General features: G+C 46.7%; 1 protein-coding gene across 1 annotated transcript in view; it reads right to left on the bottom strand.

Annotated features, from left to right (window-relative positions):
• The window catches only part of LOC116821324 (unconventional myosin-X-like), a 290,101-nt gene that overhangs the window by 198,801 nt on the left and 70,857 nt on the right, over positions 1–20,443 (bottom strand). The window contains exon 3 of the mRNA XM_032774422.1: positions 17,470–17,628. Within this exon, the coding sequence (XP_032630313.1) occupies positions 17,470–17,628 (159 nt within the window). The remainder of the gene's footprint in view (positions 1–17,469; positions 17,629–20,443) is intronic.

The following is a 20,443-nucleotide window of genomic DNA, read 5'->3' as shown; positions in this document are numbered from 1 at the left end:
AGGGAGAAGAAGAGGAAACAGACCCTGAGGGGAAAGGTGCTGCAAAGTCAGGGGTGGGGGGAGGAGGAGCTAAAATGTAACTGCTCTGCAACAAAACATCTTTGTTTGGCTTGTTGTAAAGCTTTTATTTAAAGTATTTCAAAATATGGGGCCAGACCCTCCCCTGAACCCAGCTGCTTGGACTGCATTTGCTGCTGGCAAACTGAATCAAGGCCAAAAGGTGATTTAGAACAACCTTTGCCTCTCCCCCACCCAGAGCCTGTGCTGAGTGGAGAGTACCTGGACCCGTCTAGCCCATAGAACAATAATGCCAGAGTGACACAACCTGTCCCCAGTCCATGCAGCTCAATAATAAAGCCCAAGCACAGCCATCTCTATCCCTGCATAACTCCCTGCCCTCTGTGCATTCCTCTTGCTCTTCCTGTACAGTGGTTTCTCATCTTGGGCTGCACGCCCCCAAATCCAAATAGCCACATCTTCAGCCCAGGTGTAACCAATGAATTTCTCACAGTGCTGCTGGTGGTACTATATTTTGCCAGCAGAGGACAGCATTTCACATCACTGCCAAACAACAAACTGCAGACACCCGGAGTTATGTAAACCCAAGAGCAACCCATGGTTTCTCCCTTCTGCATGTAACATGTGGCCACAGTACGATGGCAGAATAGATGGAGCTTTGAAAGACAGGACCCAGACTGGCAGAAGCATAAGAGCTGAGGAGATGCTACAAGCACCAAACTACTCAAGACTCATGTCCAAGAGCAGCACCGATAGTATCATCAGTGGGGAAATAATCATTGGGCCACATCACAAGGGGCACTAATGGGCAACCTTAGCTCTCAGTCAGCAGAGTGGCCAAGCACTGCATAGTCCACCCCTCAGAGGTGGTCCATCCTGGTTAGGGGCAAGGTGCATTGGTGGGGGGAGGGGAGCTGAAAGAAGATCCGGGGTGACAGAGAAGAAAGCAGGTCCCTGAGAAATAGCAAGATAGGACATTTTCCTGACAGGCTGGTGTGGAAGTGCAACACCACCTTGGGGAGAAAGGCCGGGTGCGGCCTGAGTTGCACCTTATCCTCGTGGAAAACTATGTAAGGTGGGTCAGAGATGAGGGCTTTTAGCTCAGACACCCTCTTCGCAGAAGTAATGGCAACCAGGAAAGCTACCTTCCATGACAGCTACAGGAGGGAGCAAGTTGCCAAAGGTTCAAATGGGGGCCCCATAAGCCTGGAGAGGACCAGGTTAAGGTCCCACCGAGGGACAGGCTGCCTGATCTGGGAATGTAGGCCAGGGTAGGCAACTATGGCACAAGTGCCGAAGGCAGCACGCGAGCTGATTTTCAGTGGCACTCACACTGCCTGGGTCCTGGCCACCGGTCCAAGGGGCTCTGCATTTTAATTTAATTTTAAATGAAGCATCTTAAACATTTTGAAAATCTTATTTATTTTACATACAACAATATAGTTATATATTATAGACTTATAGAAGGAGACCTTCTAAAAACGTTAAAATGTATTACCGGCACGCAAAACCTTAAATTAGAGTGAATAAATGAAGACTCGGCACACCACTTCTGAAAGGTTGCCGACCCCTGATGTAGGCAGTCCAGACCTTTGAGGAAGTGACCAACCATAGGGTTGGCGAAGACGGATCGACCAGAAATTCCTGGGTGGAAGGCCGAGGTAGCAGTGAGGTGTACCCTTATGGAGGACGCCGCCAGGCCTTGCTGTTTCAGGTGTAGGGGGTGCTCCAAGATGAAGGGTACAGGCGGCTGGAGAGGCAGTTTATGACACTAGTCACACCAACACAAGAATCTCTTCCACTTTGCCAGATATGCAGCTCTAGTGGAGGGCTTCCTGTTGCCGAAGAGTACCTCCTTTACTTGTTCTGAACACAGAAGTTCCATGGGCTGCAGCCATGAAGCTTCCAAGCCAGGAGGTGGAGAGACCATAGGTCGGGGTGATGGAGACGACCGTGGTCCTGAGTGAGTAAGTCGGGGAGGGGAGGTAACATGACCGGTGCATCCACTGACAGCTCCAGTAGCATAGTGTACCAGTGTTGTTGAGGCCACACTGGAGCTATCAGAATTACCTTTGCCCCCTCCCTGTGGACCTTGAGCAGGACCTTGTGCATGAGAGGGAACAGGGGAAAGGCGTAGAGCAGGTGACCTCTCCAGGGTAGCAGGAATGCATCCGTGAGGGAGCCCGGGCTGTGACCCTGGAAGGAGCAGAACATTGGGCACTTCCTGTTGTGTCAGGTGGCAAACAGGTCAACCTGGGGAAACCCCGACCTTTGGAAAATGAGGTGTATGGCATCTGGCCGGATGGATCACCCGTGTGTGCAGATGGACCTGCTGAGGTGGTATGGCAGCGAGTTCTGAACTCCTGGTAGATAGGATGCTTCCAGATGAATGCAGTGGGCTATGCAGAACTCCCAGAGGCGGAGGGCCTCCGGGCATAGAGGAGGGGAATGGGCTCCACCCTGATTGTTGATGTAAAACACAGGGGTGGTGTTGTCCATTACAATGGCTGTGCACTCGCCTTGCAGTTGGGCCTGGCAGGCCTGGCAAGCTAGGCGCACCGCCCTCAGCTCCTTGATGTCGATATGCAGTGAGAGCTCATCCTGCAACCACAGGCCCTGTGTCTGGAGGTCCCGCAGATGATCCCCCCATCCCAGAATTGATGCATCTGTAACCAGAGACAAGGAAGGCTAAGGGTTGTGGAAGGGGACTCCTCCAAACACCACTTGGGAGGTCGAGCCACCAGTGGAGGGACGTGAGGACCTGCCCTGGCACCATGACCACTGAATTCAAGCTGTTGCACCCCAAGCAGTAGGCTGATGGGAGCCATGCCTGCAGCAGTCTGAGCTGCAGCCTGACGTGCCAGGTCACGTAAGTGCAAGCAGCCATGTGGCCGAGGTGGTTGGGAATTGCTGGAGGCTTTGAATTACGTCCGTGATGGCTCAGAATCAGGTCTCTGGCAGAAGAGCTCATGCCTGAACTGAGTCTCACACTGCCCCAATGAATTCTATTCTCTGGGTCGGTTCCAAGGTCGATTTCCTCAAATTGAGGAGGAGACCCAGCTGCTTGAACATGCACCTGACCAAACAGATTTGGGACAGCACCTGTGCCTTGGTGTGGCCCCTGAGCAGCCAGTCGTTGAGGTAGGGGTATACTTGCACCTGCTAGCGACAGAGGAAAGCAGCAACGACTGACATGCACTTGATGAACACTCAAGGGGCTGTTGAGAGGCCAAATGGTAGGGCAGGGAATTGGTAATATCTGTGGTTGACCACAAAGCGTAGGAAGCGCAGGTGTGCTGGGCAGATCACTATATGGAAGTATGCATCTTTCATGTCAGGGGTGGCATACAAGTCTCCCGGATCCAGGGAGGGCATAATGGTACCCAGGGAGACCATGCAGAACTTCCAACATTACCATGAACTTGTTGAGTCTGCACAGATTTCGAATGGGTCTGAGATTCCCTTTGGCCTTTGGGATTAGGAAGTATCAGAAGTAGAATCCCTTGCCCCTTAGCTCCTCAGGAACCTTCTCCACCTGCACCTCCTGGATAAGGAGCTGCTCGTGAAGGGTCCCTGAAGAGGGATGGGGAAAGGGAGTGGGAAGGAGGGTAGGAGCAGAACTGAAGAGAGTATTTCACTTTCACCATGTGGCGGACCCAGTGGTCTGAGGTTATTTGCGACCAAGCATGGCAGAAGTAGGACAAATGATTCAAAAAGGGCAGGGAAGGATCCGGAAATGAGTCTGGTGCGCTGTCCTCAGGTGCCCCTTCAAAAGGCCTGCTTGGAACCCAAGGATGGTTTGGTCGGGCCCTGGTCCTGCCCGAAACGGGGTTTGGCAGACTTCCATCTGCCGTTTCTGCCCCTGTAAAAATCCTGCCTCAGCCAAGAAGGGTAGCAGCGCTGCTGCTGCTGAGGTTTGAAATGTTTACATTAGGTTGCCAGTTGTGCATACCCAAGGATTTCATAGTAGCCCTTGAGTCTTCTGGCTATGCAGCCAAGAGTCAGTCTGCTCCGCGAACAGGCCTGACCCATCAAAAGGCAGGTCCTGTATTGTCTGTTGAACCTTGCAACCACGAGCTACGCCTCATGGTGATACCGGAGGACAAAGTATGTGCCACTGAGTACATAGTGTACAGTGAGGCCTGAACATAGGTCCATGCCAGCTCCAAAATCCTCCCTGGACTCAGTTGGCACAAGCTCCTTGAACCTGAGCATCGAGTTCCAGGAGCTGAATGATACCGGTTGAGAATGGCCTGCTGGTTGGCAATACTGAGCTGGCACCCCCCCGTGTAGTACACTTTACATCTGTTTGGCCTCCTTGGACTTGGGCACTGGGGCTTAGGGTTAGAGGGCAGAGAAGGTGGCACTGGGTTTTCACTGGAGTTTCTTTAACTCTTTACTCCTGGGGGAATTTGTGCGTGTGTCCATATTGTTACAGACATCCTTGCTGACAGGTATTTTTAAATAAATTACCAAAATAACTGTAACTGGCATGATTATGTAGCATTATTTTGACAAATAAAATTGGAAGAATTTTAAAATATTGTGCATAGAATTTTTGATTTTTTGGCGCAGAATGCTCCCATGAGTAATAGCAGTGCTGTCACTTCCCCAGCATGTTGTATTTATCTATGTGTCTGATAATTTTGTTCCTTAGTAAAGTTTCAACCAATCTGCCTGGTACAGAAGTTAGGCTTACTGGCCTGCAACTACCAGGATTGCCTCAGGAGCGTTTTTAAAAAATCCAGCATTATATTAGTTACCTTCCAATCATCTTCCATAGAGGCTGATTTAAGCAACAGGTTACATGCCAGAGTTGGCAGTTCTGCAATTTCATCTTTGAGTTCCTTCAGGTGATAAGTTTAAATACTGTTTAATTTAACAATTTGTTCCAAAACCTCCTCCACTGGAACCTCAGTCAGGGGCAGGTCCTCAGAATTCATAGATTCATAGACTCTAGGACTGGAAGGGACCTCGAGAGGTCATTGAATCCAGTCCCCTGCCCTCATGGCAGGACCAAATCCTTAGAGCTAAGTGACAAGTTTTCCTCCACCTGATGACACCCTTTTCTAGGATACCTGAAAACTGCTTCATGTCCACTCTCAGTCCTTCTCTTTTCCGAAACTAAACAAACCAATTCTTTCAGCCTTCCTTCATAGGTCGAGTTATCAAGACCTAATCAGTCTTGTTGCTACTTCTCTGGACCCTCTCCAATTTTCCCACAGCTTTCTGAAATGCGTGCCCAGCAACAGAACAAACTCCAGTTGAAGCCTAACCAGCACAGAGTAACAGCGGAAAGAATGACTTCTCGTGTCTTGTTTATAACACACCTGTTAATGCAGCCAGAATCACGTTTGCTTTTTTGCAACAGCATCACACTGTGTGACTCATATGTAGCTTGTGGTCCACTAATGACCCCTAGATGCCTTTCTGCCATACTCCTTCCTAGACAGTCTCTGTCCCAGTCTGACTGTGTGAAACTGATTGTTCCTTCCTAACTGGAACACTTTGCATTTGTCGTTATGAACTTCATCCGGTAAACTCAGACCATTCTCCAATTTCCAGATCATTTTGAATTTGACCCTGTCTCTCAGCATCGTGCAATCCTCCCAGTTTGGTCATCGTCTGCAAACTTAAAAGCGTATTTCTATGCCAACATCTAATCATGATGAAGACATTGTAGCAGAGCCGGTCTCAAAACAACCCCTGCAGAACCGCAACTTGTTATACTTCCAGCTGATGGGACCATTAATAAACTACTCTCTGATATGGTTTTATCCAGCCAGTTAAGCACCCACCTTAATAGGTAGCCCCATCTAATTGATTTGGCCTAGTTTATCGATAAGGATATCATTCGAGACCGTATCAAATGCTTACTAAAATCTAGGTAAACACATCCAACCGCTTTCTCCTTATCCACAAGACTTGTTATCTATACCAAAGACAAGCGATCAGATCTGGTTTGACATGATTTGTTCTTTACGATCCATGCTGGCTATTCCCTACACCTTACCACCTTCAACTGTTTGCATATGATGTATTTAATTACTTGCTCCATTATCTTCCCTGGCACAAAGTTAAAAACTAACTGGTCTGTAGTTTTCCTGGGTTGTTTTTATTTCCCTTTTTGATAGATGGGTACTAATATTTGCCCTTTTTCAGTCTTCTGAATCTCCTTCCCGTCCCTGACTTTCCAAAGATAATACGCTAGAGGCTCAGACTCTTTACCTCCTCTATTAACTCCTTGAGTATTCTAGGAGCATTTCATCAGGCCTCGACTTGCAAGCATCTAACTTTTTCTAAGTGATTTTAAACTGGCTCTTTTTTATTTTATCTTCTACCTACCTCCCTTCCCATAAGCAATTCACATGTTAACATTCCTTCGGACTTCTCTAGTGAAGAGCCGAAACAAGGAAGTCATTAAGCAGATCTCTGCCATTTCCAAAGTTTCCTGTTACTGTTTTCTCCCCTCCCACTGAGCAGTGGGCCTACCCCTGTCATTGCCTTCCTCTCTTCTAAGAAATATTTGATAAATCAAACGTCTCTTGTTTCCCTTATATCTCCATAGCAAGTTGAGCTCATTTTGTGCCTTTGCCGTTCTACATCTTGCCCCTGCATTCTGTGTGTTGCCTATACTTCATCCTTTTGTAATCTGACCTAAGTTTCCATTTTTTATATGCATCTCTTTTATTTGTATGGTCATCTGCAAGACCTCTTGTGGTTAAGCCAAGGTGGTCTTTTTGCCACTTTCTATCTTACTACCCATCGGCAAATAGCTTGCTTTTGGGGACCTTAATAGTGTCCTTTGAAAAACCTGCCAACTCTCCTCAGTTGTTTTTCCCCCTCAGTCTTGATTCCCATGGGACCTTACCTATCACCTCTCTGAGCTTACCAAAATCCACCTTCCTGAAATCCATTGTCTCTATTTTGCTGTACTCCCTTCTTAACTGCTGTTAAGTTTCTGTGTTTTTAGCTAGTTGCTCTTCAAATTCTTTCTTGGCCTGCCTTATACTTTTACAGTTGACTTGCCAGAGTTTATGCTCCTTTCTATTTTCCTTAGTAGGATTTGACTTCCAATTTGTAATAGGATGCCTTTTTGCTTCCAAATGCCTCTTCTACCCTGCTGTTTAGCCGTAGTGGCATTTTTTTGGTCCTCTTACTGTTCTGTTTTGTTTTTTATTTAGGCTTTACATTCACTTTGAAACTTTATTATGGTATTTTTAAATATTCTCCATGCAGTTTTCAGGCATTTCATCCTTGTGACTGTTCCATTTAATTTCCATTTAACTAACCTCCTCATTTTTGTGGTTTCCCCTTTTGGAAGTTACTGGGACCTGCGCTGTTGAACATATTCTTTATCTGGAAAGGGTGAAATAGTGACGCAGCAAAATCTGCAGGTGATACAAATTTACTCAAGGTAGTTAAGTCCAAAGGTGACTGCAAAGAGTTGCAGATTAATCTCACAAAACTGGGTAAATTGGCAACAAAATGGCAGATGAAACTCAGTGTTGATAAGTTACTCCTGAGGACATACTGCACCAAAAAATGAAATATCCTGCGCACAGTATTTTAAAAATGTGCAAATTTTATTTGTCAAATAAATGTGGATGCTCCAGCCTGGCATTGGGAAGCACAGGCCAGTGGCTGTGCAGAGGTGGGAGATCACTGAGCAGTTCCCCCTTGGGACACAGACTCAGCAGTGAGGCTGCACCCAACCCTGACATAGTGCAAGGACTGGGCCTGCCTCTGAAACAGCCCAGGGCCGGCAGGCTCAGCAAGGCAGGATCCAAGTGTGGAGGGGCTTAGTGAGGGGGGATCCAGACAGGGCCATCCCCAGCTATACTGGGGCTCTAGGCAGCTCCTATGGAGGCAGGGGGGCAGGCTTCTGCGGGGAGGTGTGGGGGGACGGCCCCAGGCCTCCACAGGGGGGAGCGGGCCCCAGGCCTCTGTGGGGGAGGGAGCAGGGCTGGCTTGGGGGGCAGGGGGGAACCACCCGCCAGCACTCACCAGTGATGCAGCTGGGGCCAGGTCGCTGCACTCCCACCGCCAGTGACTGCAGCCCCCGCCCAGCTGCAGACTTCAGGGGAGTAGGGGCAGGGATGGTCAGGAGCGAGAAGAAGCAGGGTGGGGGCGATGCAGGGGGTGGAGGCCCTGGGGAAGAACTGGAGCAGGGGCTGGAGCAGCACGCAACTGCGCAGGACACCAAGAAATTTGGTGCCCCAAATTTGCTGGTGCCCTATGCAGCTGCATACTTTGTGTATGGGTAAGGATGGCCCTGGATCCAGATGTGGGTTGAAAGGGTTCTGTGTGGAACAATCTGGATGTGAGTGGCTCAGTGGAGGATCCAGGTGTGGGGGGATCTGGATGCACATGGGCTTGTTGGGGGGTTCTGGGTGCAACAGTAATGGGACACTGCAGGGGGGTCCAGGTGAAGGTGTTTGGGGCTCAGCAGGGGGATCCGGGTGGGGGGGAGATAGAGCTCAGAAGGGGGTCTGAGTGTGGGGAGCTCAGTGGGATGGTCTGAGTGTGGGAGGGATAGAGCTTGGCAGGAGGGTCTGGATGTGGGGAGCTTAGCAGGGGCAGGGTCCAGATGCTGGAGGAGTGTGGCTCAGTGGGGTGGGGATCCAGGTGCAAGTGGTTCGTTGGGTTGGTCCAGATGCAGGGGGAGTAGGGCTCATCGGGGGGTTCTGACCACGGGGCGGGGTGAAGCTCGGCAGGAGGGTCTGGGTATGAGGGGTATGGATGCACAGGGGTTGGGCAGATAGTGGAGCAGCTCCCATTACAGTGATCCCTCCCCCTTGTAGCTGAGAAGTGATGAGTGTAGAAAGCACGGGCGGGACAGTTTTCAGAGCTTCGTACAGCCAGGGGAGAAATCTTGGGCTGGGTCTGATAGCTCCGGATGCTTTGCAGGGAAAGAGGAAGTCCTGTTCTCTCCAGCCCAACCAGGACTAGCAGCTAAGCCCAGCACAGGGTAGGAGCCACCAGCCAGGTCTTCCCCAGTCCCAACCCTTTACCCAGAGTGATTTACTGCTCTGCCAGCTGCCCTGGGAACCTGAAACATGCTGCTGAGAAGGGTCGTATGACCACTCATGGGGCTTCCCTTTCCTTCCCCGTCAGAAAGTCATTTTTCTGCAGGGAAGCAAAGAAATCTGTGGGGGACATAAGTAAGGCTGCGCTTTAGTCACGAAGATCATGGAAGTCATGGACATTTTTAGTAAAAGTCAATGAATTTTTCATTATTGCTCATGACCTGTCCATGAGTTTTACTAAAAATATCCATGACAAAAGCTTAGCCTTAAGACATAAATTCTGCACATGCACAAAGGTGCCAAATTCACCCAAGAGTAGTAAGTGCAAAATAATGCACACTAGAACAAATAATCCCAACCATACATGTAAAATGATAGAGTCTAAATTAGCAGTTACCATTCAAGAAAGTAATCTTGGAGTCCTCTTAGGAAGTTTTCTGAAAACATCCGCTTAATGTGCAGCAGCAGTTAAAAAAAGCTAACAAAATGTTAGGAACCATAAGGGATAAATAATAAAACTGAAAAACCTAATGCCACTATATAAATCTATGGTAGGCCCGCACCTTGAAAACCATGTACAGTTCTGGTCACCCCATCTGAAAAACAATATATTAGAACTGAAAAAAGGTTCAGAGAAGTGCAACAAAAATTGTTATGGGCATGGAACAGCTTCCGTACAAGGAAAGATTAAAAAAATCTGGAACTGTTTAGCTTAGAAGAGAGACAACGAAGGAGGGATATGTTAAGAGATCTATAAAATCATGAATGGTGTGGAGAACATGAATAAGGAAGTGTTATTTGTGCCTTCTCATAACACAAGAACTAGGAGCCACCCAATAAAATTAATAGGTAGCAAGTTTAAAATAAACCAAAGTACTTTTTCACACACTGCACAGTCAACCTCTATGGAACTTGTTGCCATGGGATGTTGTGAAGGCCAAAAGTATAACTGTAAAAAAAGAATTAGGTAAATTCCAGAGGATAAGTCTATTAATGATTATTAGCCAAGATGATCAGGGACACAATCCCATGCTCCAGAAGCTAGGACTGGACTACAGGAGATGGATCACTCAAAAGTCCTTGTTCTGTTCATTCCCTCTGAAGCATCCAGCACTGGCCACTGTTAGAAGACAGGACACTGGGCTAGATGGACCTCTCATCCGACCCAGTATGGACGTTCCTATGTTCCTCCAGTTTTCCTTTACTTCTCCCATATGTTCATAATTCTCAGGGACGCAGTGTGATGCTCTGTACCTAGAGGGAACACCCTACATCCCCATGTTCATCCTTATAATATGACTGCGTGGTATCCAATGCAAAGTTTATGTTGGGTGTCTTCAGAAGGCTCATGATGCACTGAGCATTGTTGTTACAGTACTGTTATAGGTTGTAATTTCATGTATATAGTTATGAAGCTGAAAATGTGTCCTTATGGTTTAAAATAAGCCCAGCCAAAAACTCCCCAAGAGCAGAGGGGCAGTTCACACCTCATCAGGGCATGTGTGGGACAAACTGAGCCCAGCCTCATAGGAACAAAGGACACTGGCCTAGGCAGCAACAAAAGGATCTATCTGTTGCACTCTCAAGTGAGTCACCCTGCTTCCTTTGGTCAGTTTGGGACTACAATGAGGTAATGCTCACCTGACTCTGAAGGGAGGAGGCAAAGCCAAGAGGAAAGAAAGAACATGATAAAAGGGAGAGATGGTTGCCATGCTCTCTCTCTCTCTCTCTCTCTCTTCGAGCTCCAGCTACAGATACCACCACCAAGCAACTGAAGCGCTGATCAAAGGGGAGAGTCTGGCTGAAAGGCAACCAGCCAGCCTGTGGTGAGAATCATCGAAGTTTGTAAGAGCACTGAAAATGTTAAGATCAGCTTAGAATGTGTTTTGCTTTTATTTCATTTGACTAAATCTGATTTATTGTGCTTTGACTTATAAGCACTTAAAATCTATCTTTGTAGTTAATACATTTATTTGTTTATTCTACCTGAAGCCGTGCGTTTGGTTTGAAGCATGTCAGAGACTCCCCTTGGGATAACAAGCCTGGTACGTATCAATTTCTTTGTTAAATTGACAAACTCATATAAGCTTGCAGTGTCAAGCGAGCATAACAGGACACTGCAAGATGGACATTCCTAGGGTTATGTCTGGGACCAGAGCTACTGGCTAGAGCCATTTGGTTGCAAATAGCTGAGAGCAGCTTACATGCCAGAGGCTGTGCGTGAACAGCCCAGGAGTGGGGGTTCTCACAGTAGAGGAGAGTAAGGCTGGTTCCCAGAGTCAAGGATTGGAGTGACCTAGCAGATCACCAGTCCAGATAATATGAGAGGGGAAAAATCACATGCAATAATTTAGTTAGGTAATCCCTCAGAGTGTATGTCTGCTGGACTGTCTGGTTTATGGGGCTTATTTGTGTTTTAATTAGCCAAGTATTCCTTGACCTCCTCTCAATTGGCAGTTATTTTAACAAGATTTCTCTTCCTAATTTTTCCCGACTTCTTCTGGTTGAAAAGGTATTTAATATCTCAGCTATTTCTGAAACATCATTAATTGCATCCCTTGCCTCTTTCAATCCCTCTCTCATATACCAAGCATAACCCTGGGAACCAGAACAGAGAAATGATACTGAAGAATGAGATACGGTAGAGGATGAACAAAAGGAAGAGTCAGAGGGTCAGAGCTATGAGGATAGGGTTAGGGAACAAAGTTGCTATTTTTATTATTTAAGTGATGTCAGCGTGCCTGACACTACTCAAAGCACAAACAGAAAATGAAGAGAGGCCATGCCTCAAAGGTCTTAAATATTACAGAAAAGGAAACAGAGGGGATGTGGTCAAGAAGTGAAGGCGATTGGCAAAGAGCTGCTCAAGAGGGTAACAGGCTGCAAACTAAAAAGGCAGGAGGGTGGGGGAGACAAGGGCTGCCAGAGAAAGGTCTCTACACAGAGAATACCTTGTGTGGGACTGGGTCCCAAGGGCAGCAAGACAAGCACGATGCAAGACACTAGGTAGAGAGGCCACTGAATCATGAGAGACAGAATTTGCAGCCTCCTTCAAATCCCAATGCAGACAGGCGACTTTCCAGAAACCAGGTCACTTAATTGATCATTTACTGGAATACAAGGTGAATACAGTCTTGTTGCCTTAGTAACAGTTGCTAGGCAACACATTTGGAGATTCACATTTTACTGTCACACTCTGAAGAGCTTTGGGCACAGGTAAAGCCCAGTGAGCCCCTTTCAATCTCTTTTCCTTAAACCCTAAAGGAGTCTCCTCAAAAGCATGTTCACCCCATCCTGCACCCCTTGTCCCGTGTGTAGATCACTCCTGGAAACTCCTTGGTTGGAGGTGCACCAAAGAACTCTGTCCCACGGGTTTTAAAGGAAATTCAGAAACCACATCTATGTGGCAGGGGCTGTGTGTAGTCATCTTGGAGAGGGGCCAGAGCCAGCCAATAACAGACATTACAGAATAGTGAGGGGGCAGTCTGGCAATAGTTGTTCTTTCTTGGTTCTTTTCAGTGATAGATCATATCTGCCCAAGTTACTTGGGATACTTGGGCCCAACCTATATTCGCCATTCAGAAGGGGTGGGTTACTCACCTGGTCATAATTTGAACTGTTCAAGATTTATTTTCCCTATGGTTAGTGCACTTCAGGTTACATATCTGCTCCATGCATCTAGGTCTAGAGATCTTTCCCTAGCCGTGTCTGTATGGCCCACACAAACACCCCCACTTTTCTTGGGCTTCACAGCAAAGAAATAAAGCGGGCTGATAGATTGCCACCATCTTAGTTCTTTCTCTACCACTAACTCTCAGTAAAGGAAAACCAGGCAGTACACTACCCATAGGAACAATACATCTCAAAAACTCAAACTACTACAAGGTGAGTAACCCATCCTTCTTTGAGTGACTGTCCCTGTGTGTAGTTCACTTCAGGTGATTCACCAGCAGCATCTTTATAAGGAGGTGGGAGCTGGAGTCCTACGACACAACAGATTGCAGAACCGCTCTGTCCAGAGGAGCATCAGTAGTAGCTACTTGCACCAGTGCACAGTGAAGGTGTGACTGGAACTCCAAATTGCTGCTCTACAGAAGTCAGCAACAGGGAAATAGGTATTTCTCAAAGGGAAACAATCAATCCCACTTGAAGTCTAATCAAATGAGTTTTCAAGCTGCCCTCAAAGGAGATGTTAATCTCATAACAGAGTTGGATGCTCCCTGAGATCCATTTCACAGAATCACAGGACCGTAATGGACCTTGAGAGGTCATCTAGTCCAGTCCCCTGCACTCAAGGCAGGACTGGGGATTATCAAGAGAGTCTTTGGGAGGAAATGGCCTCTCCCCTTGCATACATTCCATGAATGAGGCAAAGAGTCTAGAGACCTTTCAAAAGGATTTCATTTTTTCCAAGTAGCCTGCAAGAGCCCTATGCATGTCCAATGAGTGCCACCTCTCCACTGGTAGAATGATGTTTAGGGTAAAACATTGGAAGAGGGATCCTTTGGTTGATGTGCAAGTCTGACACCACCTTAGGGATGAACTTAGGATGTAACCTCATAGATATCCTATCCCTGTGGGAAGCTGTATGGGGGAGGGTCAGCCACAAGCACTCTTAGCTCCCCAATTCTTCCGACCAACATACCAGTGACCAAAAATGCTATCTTCACAGAAAGATGTAGTAGAGAGCGGGATGCCCTGGGCTCAAATGGAAACTAAGTCAGAACTGATAAAACAAGGTTCAAGTCCTGGAGTGGTACCAATTTTGCCAACAAAAAGAAGACATAAATCATGTCCTTCAGGAACTGGACCGTGAGTGGGTGTGAAAACACAGAGTAGGTGTCTACAGGAGGATGAAACACACTGACAGCCATCAGGTGTACTCCGAGGGAGCTAACAGATAGCCCCCAGGATTTTAAGGACAAAAGGCAGTCCAATATATATGGAATCTTGGCCCGTAAAGGGGAAATTTCTTGTTGGTTAAACCCAAACACAAACCCATTCCACTTTGCTTCATAATATTTCTTGGTCATAGGCGCCAACTCTGTGGGTGCTCTGGGGCTGGAGCACCCACAGGGAAAAATTGGTGGGTGCTCTGCACCCACTGGCAGCTCCCTACCCCACCCCTCTACCCCAGCTCACCTCCACCTCCTCCCCTGACCACACCATGGCCCCACTTCTCCCCGTAGCTCCCAGTGCTTGCTGCCACAAAACAGCTGTTTCACGGCAGCAAGCGCTGGGAGGGACGGGGAGGAGGGGAGAGAAGGGGGAACGTGGCGCACTCGGGGAAGAGGCCGGGCTAAGGCAGGGATTTGGGGAAGGGGTCCAATGGGGCAGGAAGGGGGCGGAGTTGGGTCAGGGACTTTAGGGAAGCGGTAGAAATGGGGGCATGGCAGGGGCGGAAGGGCGTTGAGCACCCACTGGCGCAGAGAAAAGTTGGCACCTATGTTCTTGGTTGCGTTCTTTCTACTGCTGTTCAGAATGCCTTGACATTAATCGAACAGGGCCTCTCTAACTGACATCCATCCAAGTACCATGCCCTCAGGTGAAGCATGGCTGGGTTGGGAGGGCAAGTCCATCCTTCATCCTGGGTTAGTACCTGATGTATCAGGGGAAGGAGAGTGAAGGTCAGACAGAGGTCAAGCCTCTTTGCTTCTTTATCATGTGTGTAGACCTGGGTTGTCTCTGATGACTACATTCGGTGGCCACTGACACCCCCACCAAGTTGGGAGGTGGGCGGGAGAATAAGTACTCTAACCCTTTTGGAGGTATGAAATACCTCTTTTCAGCCCACATGGACACTGACAGAATCAAAGCAGCCCTTGCATGTTTGAGGATGACATCATTAATAGGAAGCACCACTCCAGTCGGACACGAGCCATACAAAATGTCCAACCGCTTGTGTGGTACTTCCTGGACCTCTTCCAGGGGAATCTGAAGTGAACTTGATGCTCTCTTGATTCATTCCTAGAAGGTCTTAGTATCATCAGGGTGTGGCAGGGAAGTTGAAATCACAGCCTCACACAGGGAAAAAGAGGACAATGTCACAGGTGTAGCCTTTCCTGTGCCTGTTGCTCTTCTTTCTCATGTTGCTGGAGTTGTGGCTCTAGAGTTGGTTGAGGAAGCTCCTCCTCTAACCTAGGAACCCTAGATCTTCTTTGGTCCCTTGTGTCATGAGGCAGGTATACTGAGTGGTAGTCTTGTGGAACTTCTGGAATTGAGGTACTGCCACTGTGAGTTCTGATAACCCCTGGCACTGAGCCCCAAAGTGCTTGGCACCAGTGGTAATAGGTAGCAGATGTGCTCTAGTATGAGAGTTCTGAGACTCTCTGGAGACTCCCAATGCTCTGTCTGGGGTGAATCTTCTCCCTGGGGCATAGTCTGGGTCCAGATGTATGCCAGAGAACTCTTCCAACTCAGAAGATTCTGATCCCGGATATGGGGGTGGGGAGGGTCCCTTGGTACCAGAAGGAGCAGTGATGACCTAACTCTACTTCTTTATGGTTTCTGGAGACTTGTCTGGCTCAACTCCTACATGTGGACAGAGACGGAGAGGAGTACCTTCGAGATATTGGTGCCAGCTAGGGTCCCAGTGTCAGGCAATGAGGCCTGGAGAAGAGTGATGACTCCAGGTCCAGGAGCAACAGAAGATCTTCCAGAGCTGAGAAGTGAACTAGAGAAGATGGAGAAATCTCCACAGCTCAGATCACCGAACAGTGCACCAGATCCAGCACCACTGATGAGGGATTTAGTGCTGAAGAAGCAGTCCCAGTACCAGAGGGTGTTGAAATTTTGGCCTTCAAAATAGTCCTGGTCCAGTCCTTCCTAGTACCAGACAGTCCCACTCTAGAGAATGAAGCTCCTAATGGCTTGGTATGGGATGGGGACTCTTGTCTCTTGTTAGAGGGCTTGAACAGAGAACCTTCCGTCTTGTTCTTTTGGAAGCATTTATATCTCTCTTTCCCATCTCCTCTGATCTCCAGAGTCTCTCAGAGCCAGAGATGGGGCGAAGGTCTTGAAGCTGCCCAGAACCAAAGAAGAAGAGTAGCTACTCCTACCTTCTTCAGGATGATGTATGGGGGAGGGGAGTCTCCCCAGCCAGAAGTTGTTCCCGCTTTCATGGTTTCTTCTGTGAGGGACTTTCAGAGCCAAAACTCCCTGGACTGCATAGTTCTATTTGGGAAGGACTTACAGATCTGCAGCTGGAAAGGATGTGCGCATCCCCCAGGCAGTAGAGACAGGCATCATGGTAGTTGTGACTGGGAAGAGCTTGTGGCATGCATTGCAACTCACTCCCTGCAACCGTTGGAGGGTCAGGCTGGAAGGCGTGCAGCAACAGCTTCCCCTCCACAAGGGGGGGTCCAAATAAGAAACTGAACTCTGAGGTCAGGGGTAGTCAATAGGCAGATTGTGGACCAAATCAGGACCGCCAGATGCTTTTGAATGGATTCCAAGATCTATTTACTTACTTATTGATTTTTTTATTATATTCTTCTCTGGAGTCTGGACCTTGACAATAAATAATTAACCTCCCATGCCCTAAGCTATCCCCTTAACTAACCATACTATTGAGCTAGCTAATTAGGACATTTTAAAAAACAAAAAAAATATTTATAGAAAAGCTGAAGTCAGCACAAGCACTGAACTCCACCTTAGAACACAAGTGGTAAGAAGGAACAAGGATAGCAATCTGGCAGCCCCCTTCCTTCCTTTGATGCAGAGCATGAGGAGGGGACGGGGTGGATGTGCAGACCAGTCCTTAGCACATGGAGCACATATGAAACATGAAGTGCACGACACTTAGGGACAATCACTTGAAGAACCACCACACACCTTCTAATCCTTACTGGCCATTTGATCAACCTATAACCTCTGGCCCAACCATGTTCAGATCAACAAGAGCTGGGAACTCAGGGAATATAATGTCATAAACTCAGCTGCTAATATGAAAATAAACACAGAAGAGAAATGACCCTGCAAAACCATCCCAAAGCCCAGAACGGAATATCCACGGACAGGGACTTTTCTTTCTCTACAGGGGCTTAAGGCCTGTGCGGGCAGGGCCGGCTCCAGGCACCAGCGTAGCAAGCAGGTGCCTGGGGCAGCCAATGAAGAGGGGGCGGCACGTGCGGCCATTCGGCGGCAGTAGAGCTGCCGCTGGTCACGAACACGGCTTTTTTTTTTTTTTTTTGCTGCTCGGGGCAGCAAAAATGCTAGAGCCGGCCCTGTGTGCGGGGAGCAAGAGAAATCTAGGATTCAATGGAAATCAAAGGAGAGGGAATTTCCTGTTTATCCATTGGGAAACAGTCCCTGTAGCTCAGGGGACATTGTTCAAATCAATATTCTATATGTACGTTGGCAGCTCCCGAAGATAAACAGAGGGCATCAGCCAGCAGGGACTTCTCCCAACTTAGACACCTACATATATGCAGTCCTGTTGGTAGCGTTGATGCAGATTGAGCAGAATAGCAGCCTCATGCATATCTCCCAGCATGGACATGTCTTCCACACCCTCCACACTAGTCTGGTGCATTGGCAAGACCTTCTCCCTGGGTAAGGAAGCCTGGGGATAGCAGAATACCTGGAGAGAAAGGGAAAAGAGACCAGTAACAATTGAGAAGAGAATCACTGATCACAGCTTTACCCCATGGTACTTATTAATGATCAGAGGTGGAAGATGACACAGGGTGGATATCCGCTGTTTGGGTTTATTTGCACAGCTTCCTACACCCCTGTCCTATCAGGATGAGCCGTCTGGAGAGAACTCTGGGAGCATGCAGACCTCCTCTGCTCCAGATTTGTTCTCGCCATCTTCAGTACTGCCTGGGAGAAGCTGGAGAGTGCCCAGAGCAGGGACTCACAAAGCAAAAGGCTGTCACCCTGAGAGTTAAAAAAGGTAACATGGAGCCCACATCTGGGGGAGATGCCTGGATTCCATGATGAGGAGTGTGGAATAAGAACCTAAGCAGAAGAGAATAGATTCGTACATGTGCACTTGATGTATGTTTCAGAATGTATTTCCATCCTTACCCTGCACATTCTCAGAGGCCTGGACTACATCTCTGAAGAGACTGAAAAGCAGAAGCCAGACCAAAAAGACATGCTCTTCTCCTTTTATTTTAAAGATCATGCTTTATACGCAAAGCTCTTGTTGCATGTTTGCGCATGATTTTTGAAGTCATGGGTTTAGGATGTCTGTCAATTCTTCTCAGCTCTGAGGCACACGCTCTTTTCTCTGTCCCTATAGCTAAAAACCTTGTCCAAGTTGCATTGGCCTGCTTTGCAACACATCATAGTGCAGGCTCTCCCCCAGAGTTAGAGCTGGAAGTAAACATCAGTAACCTGAGTCTGAAGAGAATGAGGCTGAGGCCCACCCTGGCATACTCTGAACATGCAGCCAGCTGGCCTCACTGCCGCTCCTCTCCAGGGTGGCTACAAATTGTTTTTTTTAAATAAAATCTTAAAATTTGATTTTTTTATTTAAATCAGATATTTTTAAAATAAACTAATTGATAATTCAAATTGAAATTGACCACTTATGTTAAAGCCTAAATGTATTATAATCTATAACAATCATTTAAATTAAATACAAAAAATAACACCAAGTGGTACGCTTGCTTCCAAATTTAAAAAAAAGCCAAACCACTGAAATGGTGGAAGTCACTGGCAAAGCACTTAGAACCAGCATTTGTTAAAGCACTAATGCAGTTTTTAACACCAGTAGCCTCTTGTATAGGTGCAGAGAGAATATTTTCTTAATTTTGATTTATTCAACTAGTTCAGTTCAATGATCACTTCATTCAAAGTAAAGAAACCAATTGGAAATGATAAAAGCAAGAAATCTTGTTTTCCTCTTCCAATCGATCAAGGAAAACTAGAATTCATTCTAAATTATTGAAACATGGAGACCAGAAACTACCAGCTGAATTTATTAGCTGCAGATAATACTTCCTTTGCTTAATAGATCAGTTTGTTTTAAATGCAAAATGTAATAGATTTTTATATGCATCCAGTAAATTAAAAGTTGTTTATTTTTTTTAAAATGCTGTTTTCCATTTTTAATTGAATTTGAATTTCCATCCAAATAGAACTTGACACAACTCAGAAGTAAAGAATTAATCTAGTAAACAAGAAATGCATCAGTCACCATTTTCTAACCTAAAACATGCAAAAATTAAGAAAAATTAAACTATACAATTGCCTAAATAAATGCATATAGGTATGTGTAGCCTCCAGGTTAGCAAAAAGAAGCAGGTAAATTTAGTATAGATTCTATATTTAGTTGTCAACCAACATGTTTTAATAGTTACCAACTAATGAGAATCAACCTTACTTTAGAAAAAAAACTAAAATGTACAAATGAAAATGAAAATTGATGATTTAAATCATGATTAAAATCAGTGATTTAAATTTTATATTTGATTTAACTCACTCCACACTGCTCCTCTCATAAATCCCTATACCCCTTTAAGCTTGCAAATACTATGGAGCAGTGGTCGGGAAGCAAAGCAGGGGAAAGGAAGCAAGATAAAAAAGGTACAGGTATGATCTCTCCTCACACCTACCTCACCATCACCCCCTGTGCCTCAGCACCCCAGGGACCCATCATCCATTCCAGTGGCCAGGATGAGCAATCGCAGGAGACTCCCTGCAGCCCACTGCATGTGTGAGAAGGGAGGCTCCAGGCATGAATGTCATGAGAGATGTCTGACACTTGCTAGCCCTGATATCAGATCCTAAATAGATACAGATTATGGGGAAATGAAATGAATTTGACGGCCAATCAGGAAGCAGGATTGTTATTCACTGATAAAAGTTAAAAAAAAAAAATCTAGAAAGCGACTAAGAGAAAAATTTCTTCAGACAATCAGCTGTCAGTAAAATTATTTTTTACAGAGCCCGAAACCAAACTTAGTTCTTCACATAGTCCTGTAGAAAATCAAAGTCCCTGACACAAAACTCTTGCTTCCGGTCTAATATTACCTGTGACACAATGAGATGGTCACTAACAAAAAGGAAGAAGAGACAAAGTAGCATTAAAATCACTCAGTGACTCAGTATGAGCATTAGCCTTCAGAAGAAAACAAAATATCCATAAATCTGAACACTGCTGAGACTGCTGCATGTAACAGAAAAGTCAAGTTAGGAAGGTTTTGGTTTGCTTGCTTCTTCTGGGCAAATGTTAGAAGGGATGATTTAAAGGATGAGGTCAAGAATTTTAGGGAGAGGTAACCAGAAAGGACTATAAAAGCAGCAGAGAATCCTGTGGCACCTTATAGACTAACAGACGTTTTGGAGCGTGAGCTTTCGTGGGTGAATACCCACTTCGTCAGATGCAGGTAGTGGAAATTTCCAGGGGCAGGTATATATATGCTAGCAAGCAAGCTAGAGATAAC

Source organism: Chelonoidis abingdonii, chromosome 10 (assembly GCF_003597395.2).
Source record: "Chelonoidis abingdonii isolate Lonesome George chromosome 10, CheloAbing_2.0, whole genome shotgun sequence".
In the NCBI taxonomy this organism is placed as follows: Eukaryota; Metazoa; Chordata; order Testudines; family Testudinidae; genus Chelonoidis; species Chelonoidis abingdonii.
This window is presented reverse-complemented; position numbering and strand designations above follow the sequence as displayed.